Source organism: Carassius gibelio, chromosome B15 (genome assembly GCF_023724105.1).
Source record: "Carassius gibelio isolate Cgi1373 ecotype wild population from Czech Republic chromosome B15, carGib1.2-hapl.c, whole genome shotgun sequence".
Lineage (NCBI taxonomy): Eukaryota > Metazoa > Chordata > Actinopteri > Cypriniformes > Cyprinidae > Carassius > Carassius gibelio.
Window position 1 is genome coordinate 20,148,190 of NC_068410.1, and position 7,803 is coordinate 20,155,992.

The window sequence follows — 7,803 nt, forward strand, 5'->3', positions numbered from 1 at the left end:
ATTAATCAGCTGCTGGATTCGTGAATATTAATCAGGTTTTGTGCGTTCGCTTGAACTGATTTGCTAAAATCAAACAGGGACGATAATAGGTGAGTGTCAGCCAATGAGATTGTCATTTGCGCATTAACTCCACCCACTACCGGAAAACCCAGCTGTTCTTAAAAGCTGAAGACTTCCATAGGAACACTGTTATTTAGACAGTAACTAAGAATATTTTTTAAATGTAGCACATCATTTCACTCGCTCTCTCTCTCTCTCTCTCTCTCTCTCTAACTCTCACTTGTGTTAATACTCATGGGAGTTGTAGTGTCGTAGTGTCACACTGCAATAAGTCTTAACAGCTTAAACACTATAATTATTCAGCCCGCCAAAGTGGCTAGTTAAAGTCACTGTGCTACCCGCCACGAGCAAAATCCACGTGCATTTGGCAGGTTGGCGGGTGTTAATATCAAGCCCTGCTAGTGACACATTTTTAATGACTCAGAAAGTACAAGGGAAAGTACACAGATGCCAGTAGGCCGTTGCAGAAGAGAGTGGAGGGAAATGATGATATCTAATGCGAGTGATGGAAAAACACTCCTTAGAGCTGGGCGGGTTGATGGATGACTCTGGAAGTGGTGATGGAGAACTCTGTGTTTATATATGGAGTGGTAAAAACCCTGAGGAATTTGTGCATTAAGGTTATTTTTGGCAATCTCAATAAGCACAGCATTCTAACTCTCAGTTGCAGGGAAATTCAGTAAATTTTTCAAGATATGTCTGCTCTAGCAATGCTCACACTTTCAGAATTGCTCATTTGGCCTCATAACACATCAAAGCACTGCAAGTTCACAAGTCCACAGGTGAAAGACAAGCCATGTAGTTTAAAGTAGGCCATACATATATGAAAACAGGAAATAATCACTTGTGGGAGTTTTTTCTTTGATTGTTTCAATGAAATGAGCGAATTCATTTCTGTCTTGAGAACAGGTTCAATGAGGTCAGACTCCTGTGTTTAAAATGATCTGATCTTTTTAATAAACTGCTTGTAGGAAATGATTCTTCCTTTACAGTCTGTGCACTTCAGTTGTTTTACACACTGATAAAAAGATCTGATGCTGCCACATTTTGTCCTTTCTAAATTTGCACGGCGAATACCTGAAATTTAAGTAGCAGATAAATAAATAAATAAAACTGTAACAAAGTGTTATGGAGGAGTAAAATGTTGCAGCTGTTAACCTCATGGGTCTGAGAGAGGGCTGGATTTTCTTTTACTATTAGTGGATTTTCTAATGTAAGTGATCTTTGTCCTGAGGGTTTTTATGAATAATTTACCAAAATATGAAAATTTTGCCATCATTTACTCACTTTCATGCTGTATGTTTAACTTTCTGTGGAGCACAAATTGTTGACAAGAATATTTGGTACTGCAGCCAATCAAAATCTTACTGAACATTCATTTTTAAAGATATCAGCCTTAAACTTGGACCACAACTGATCTGATTTTCATTCAGTTTTAGAGTGATACATGTTTTGGAAAATATATATTTTATATAGAACTTATAAATAGTATTTTTGTGTTTTTTTACAAAAAATAAAATTCTGTAACTTTTTATTTTTACATTTTAATATTTTTCTTCAGCAACAATATGCAAAGTGTCTAAAGTGTCTACTAAAAATAATTTAGTACCATACCCCCCCCCCCCCCCCCCTGAAAAAATTAAATAAAAACATTGTTGAATCTAGATATAGTATTCATTTAATTTAAAAAAAAAATACAAATAAGAGGGTTAAATTATATTTCACAATATTAATTAAATGCATAACAAATAAATGCAGCCTTGGTAAACCTTAGAGACTTCTTCCTTAATTAAAAAAAATAAAGTAAAAATCTAAATAACACCACACATTTGAATGGTAGTGACGCAGACCTAAGTCAATTTTGTTGTTTGTTTTGGGATGCAGTTCATGTGAAGTTCTCCCAAACAAATGAATCATCACTGCTCACATATAATTTGCATGCTCCTGGTCACACTTTTCTCCAAATAAATGACCTTTGGAGAGCAACTTGCATTCTCACAAACACAAAACGGCACTGTGTGAGTGAAAAGTTTGGATGGTAAATCCGAAAGGACAGACTCTGCCTTTTGGATGCCACACATGGCATGATTTGCGACCTACCAGAGCGATTATCACAAGTGCTGGAAGACCATATAAGGTCCTAAGGACATGTAAGGGAATGTGGCGGGGTGTGTTTGCTGTGGTGTTTTGACAACGAGAGATGCTGACAAGTGATGACAACCAGAGCTGGTGGTACCGGGTGGCAATTTATGTCCCCAGAGACATGAAAACCTACCATGAATTGTTTGACACATCAGTGACAGGGTCATTTGCATCACTTATGGCTTACTAATATGTTTTATACCATAATCGCAGGATGAAATGACACAAAGAACAGCCAATGTGCTGATCTATCAAGGATTTTTGGCTCCCTCAGCATCCAGGACACTTTCAGGTGTCAAGCATTGAGTCTCAACACATCTGTGATGATGGAATATAAACGATGACATCATCACAGTTCAGCAGCTATAGACCGTGCTGAAGATTTCTTCCAAACGCAAACAGTAGCAGTTCATCTCAGCAGAGAAACTATGCAGATCTTCCCAGATCATTTTTCTCAAATATCTGGGTTCAGAAATGATGTCTGTTGAGAGTTTATGACTTTTTACACTTGAAATGATGAACCCAGTGTCATTATGGAAGTAGGGATCCACCGATATTAAAGGGATAGTTCACCCAAAAATTTAAATCTGATGTTTATCTGCTTACCCCCAGGGCATCCAAGATGTAGGTGACTTTGTTTCTTCAGTAGAACACAAACTGAGATCTTTAACTGAAACCGTTAAAGTCTGTCAGTCTTATAATGTAAGTGGATGGAAATCGCACTAAAACATACAATAAAACAAAAACATAAACAAAACCAATTTAAATCCTGCGGCTCGTGATGACACATTGATGTACTGTATAAAGACACAAAATTATTGGTCTGTGCAAGAAACTGAACAGTATTTATATTGAGTTTTTTTAACCTTTGATTCACACAATGTGCAAACTGTTCAAACTCTCCTATGTGTGTCCTTCTGAGCTCAGGAGGACGAGTTTAGGAGAGTTTGAACTGTTTGGACATTATGTGAATCAAAGGTGATGCAAATACTGTTCAGTTCCTTGCACAGACCTATTGTTTTGTGGCTTTACACATCAATGTATCATCACGAGCCGCAGGGTTTAATTTGCTTTTGTTTGTGTATGTTTTTACATTTTTTATTGTGTGTTTTAGACATGATTTCCATCCACTTACATTATAAGACTGATAGACTGCAAAGGTTTCAGTTCAAATCTCATTTTTTGTTCAACTGAAGAAACAAAGTCACCTACCGTACATCTTGGATGCCCTGGGGGTAAGCAGATAAACATCACATTTTCATTTTTGGGTGAACTATCCCTTTAAAACGATACTATATAATTATTTTCATGTAATGGCTGAAAACGCCATATGCAATGCTAGTTACATTCTGTAATCAGATTACTTTTTTCAGATAGATAGGACTTACTATTTGTAGTTGTTTTTATAACTTAACTTCAATCCAGAGATAAATGTGTTATGAGAAGTCACAGGTGTTACCTGAAAGAGAGAGAGAGAAAAAACAATCAGTGCAAGATTGCATCAACAAAATGCATCCAGTTTTTCACACAAAGCTGCCAACTTTAGTAGATTTAGTCTCATCTGGCTGTATATTAAAGCTCTGAAGCAAGATGCCATCTCAGTAAAAGTAAGGCAGCATCTGGACCTTAAATATTAGCTGATACTTTAGCCTCTCCAATCTTGATATTTTATCAGCAACAAAGCCACATATGGGAAATAAAATGAATTGCCAACATATCATTTGCTATCGATCTCTTGGCAAGAAGAGAGCAACAAAATGTTCAGAAGGCTAACGACCATTTAGAGCGACTAAACATAATTTTCCTGGCATTGATGGTTGACGCTTGTGTATAAAATAATATTTTATTGGCTAAACGTTGCTAGCCTATAATAGAAATCATTTTTTATATTGGACATTTGCAGATTATGTCAGATAAAACAATCAGTCAGTTATGTCCTGTCCGTCCAAAGGCAATGGGGGAAAAATACTTCTGTTGGCAGGATGAAAAACAATATAACTTAAATTTGGGATAAATTATACACCAAAAGTGAATAATGTGACAATACTAGACTATTATCTTCATAATGAAGTACAGTTATTGAGTTTTAGAGAAATATTTTAGAAGAAATGTAAATGTAATCATTTTAAAATGTAGTAGTAGTAGTAGTAATAGTGTTAATAATACTAGTAACAATATTAATAACTTAAATAATAATGCAGTTCAGTTGTGCAATTAATCAGTTTAAAGTTTTAAAACAAGGTGGCAGAAAAAAGGCCAAACCATCAAACTGCAATATTGGTATCAGCAGATGCTGTTCTGCTTACAGTATAATGATGAAAATCTGTTCATGGCATTTCCATAATGAAGGTTCATACACAGTATGTGAGGGTAGCCATTCAATTTATGGTGATTTGATTTAACAGCCACTCTCGTTTTCATTTTCAGTGTCATAGATGTTACATTTGAAACAAAGGTGTATTTAATTTGGTTAGACGTGAGATCTAAATGTGAAATTGATTAAGGAACGAGATGTCTGGAATTTAAAACATGCCTTGATTTCCTCTTTTGAAGAAAACATGTCAGAATTGAGGAAATGGATCATTTTCGTGCACATGAAATGTACAAAACAGGTTTTTTTTTGCCAAAATTTTAATGACTGCTGTTTAGCATTTGATAGATGATCTTTATACATCCTACGCAACAATTAAAATCAGAGCCAGTGTAATGGTGGGAATAAGTTCTCTTGAGAATAGTGAAACGAGACGCTCCACATCTGCTGTGTTTCCTCTCATCTACGGCTGTAGTGTTGGATTGTGAGATTTAGTCCAAAAACTCGTGACCTGCTGAATATTTATTGCAGAAAATGTGGAACTGATAAAAACACAGTCATTCAAAGGAGTTTCTGCAGGAATGCTGTGCCATTCCTCGTGGTTTCAGTGAAAACTTGCTTTGTCTTGAAATTGTGTAGCCTACTTTTGACCCCTTTCCAGAATATAGTGCAAACCATGCAACAATAAAACAAACAAACAAAAAACCCCCCGAAGAATATATTTTCCACATCTACTTCTTGAAATCATGTGGTTGTTATTATTATACATATAAAGTTATTGTTTTGTCTTTGGATTACTTGTAGACTATGGTAGTCTGATACTTTTGGAGAGAACAATAAGGTAAAATACATTTCACATTATACCACATATGCCATCTGGAATATAATTAAATCATTTTAATGTCATACTAAAGTGTCAACCACTGTTAGACACATCAGTTTGGCGTCTACTTCACAAATACTTAAGAATTGTGACTGGGAACAGATTTGCACATTTGGACTCGTCACAAAAAAACAAGACTTGACGCTTGAGTGCAGAGACTTGCGAACATCAGATTTCCAACTTTTACAATTTATTGTCCACTCTGATCTTTCATTTTAATCTTTGACAATAGCAAAACACTGAAAAAAATACTGAAGTGTTTGCAGCTGTTTGGGTATAAGGCACACAAATCCGTGACAAACTGCTTCCCGATACTTGACACAATTACATGGCAATACGTGATAGTTGGCAATAATCTTGTTTATCTCCCACTGTTCTAAATGTGCTCTCTCTCTCTCTCTCTCTTCTCCTCAGATCTGTGGCTTTGTGAATGCTATTAGCCCGGTTGGGAATGATCAGCTGAACCTAATGGCTTTCCGGTTCACTGCATTTAACCCCATCTTGGACCCCTGGATCTTTATCATCTTCCGTAAGGCGATCTTTCACCACATCCGGGCATTCTTCCGCTGCTGCTTCCCCAGAGACTCAGTGAAGACCGCAGCTCAAAACTCCCTGTCCCTCCCCATGGAGGCTGGAGATGCCAAACACAGCTCCAACATCCAGACTAAGAAACTTAGTCTACTGCAGCCTCCCCCAGTGAAGCCTTGATGATCATGGATGCACTTATGATGGCGTGTAATGAGATTTAAGAAGGACAATGAGACCTAGAAGCCTGAAAACACTGCTTCAATGTACCTTGTGGTACTAAGAACCAAATATAAAAGCATGGATGTCAAAGGACCCGTTTTCTTCTCCATTGGCGATGGATGGGAAATATTTTGTAAATATGTGCACCGATACTCATCACTAAACAGGCTCTTTCGTGCAAGTAAACCACAGAAGTTGACAAATGAAAAGAGTATAAAGACAAAAAAACCAATGTCCAATGGACCAGTGTCCATTTGGGGAACTGGCACATACCACAAGTGTACCAATAAACACCAAGCATAGGACATCATGAACTATGAGAAGATGAAGCTGACCACCAACTTGCTCAGTAATAGACTAATGGAAGGGGAAGCCTTCATTTATAGCAGAGCCACTGAATATATTAAAAGTTAATAACCACATGCAACAAGATATGGGGTGGAAAACACTTAGCATATATCACTATAACGCTTTAAAGGTTAACGTCCTTCTAAAACCAGCACAGTTTATGCAAACCCAAACTGCAGTGCCCAGGGTTTGCTCTGTGACAAAATATTTGCTGGACTGTTACAGCTGTCTCATTAAATATTCATACAGCTTGGTTTGTTTTCATAATCTGAAGGAAGCAGTTAAAGCATCAAACAGTGAAGGTGATTGCATTAACTGATGAAGAAACATTTCCACAGAAGTTATTAAACAGCTTATTAATCGTTGTTCATACATTTTCAGCAAATTAGATGACATGTACAATTTAAAACAATTCAGAATTTATTCAACATAAAAAAGTGAGAAACAAAGTTGAATATAACTACTAAATATTGTAGAAATATATAAATAAACTTGAATTCAATTGAATTATTGATACCAGGTAACAATTTCAGATGTTTAAAGATGTTAAAAGAATAATTGGTATTAACTCATACTAGATATAATACCAAGTGCTTTTGGAAGAGCGCAATTGTTGAAAATTAAAAAATTACATTTCATTTATTTCATAGAGGTATGCATGAATAGCTCGTTTAATTTAACTGTAATAATTTAATGTACATAATAAAAATAAATGACTGTAAGATCATAACCAGGTGCGATTTTAACAAATAGCTGTGTCGTTTAGGAGTTTAGACCGATAAGATTGCACCCTGGGCGGGGCTCCCCAGCCACTAAAATAGAAAACAAGCGATCAGCTTGATTAGAACAAAATTTTACATTAAAGAGATGGCTTCTATCTCTAGATTCTTTAGCATGTCATGTTTGTTAGTATATGATGTTAGAGGAAAGACTTCTGTATAGTGTAAATACATTTGACCATACAGTATGTTTCTAATTCAGTTGATGTATACAGTTTAAACTATTATTAACACAATGCATGTTTTCTTCCATATTTGCTTTCAAAGCTACTGATATCACCCTAAATGTTTCATTCACAAACATGAATATCTGTCTTAAAAATACATACATACAGTAAGGTACGTTGTATGATTACTGAAAACATTTATATACTCTGTTTGAAGCTATCTGCAGCTAAAACTGCCGCCGCTATAGTACATTGGTCTGTTACAAAACATGAATACCAAAAATGGACAGTTTCATGCTTTACTAGGGTCATTTCATTTGAAAATTTTACCCTGCAACCTTAAAGAAATCATAATTTCCCACCTTA

The 7,803-nt window shown here is 35.9% G+C and overlaps 1 protein-coding gene across 1 annotated transcript in view; it reads left to right on the forward strand.

The window, feature by feature from the left end:
* LOC127972831 (prostacyclin receptor) overlaps nucleotides 1–6,693 on the forward strand; it is a 37,726-nt gene extending 31,033 nt beyond the window's left edge. Inside the window, exon 3 of the mRNA XM_052576656.1 lies at nucleotides 5,811–6,693. Within this exon, the coding sequence (XP_052432616.1) occupies nucleotides 5,811–6,104 (294 nt within the window). The 3' untranslated portion in view covers nucleotides 6,105–6,693. The remainder of the gene's footprint in view (nucleotides 1–5,810) is intronic.
* Nucleotides 6,694–7,803: the final 1,110 nt, after the last annotated feature.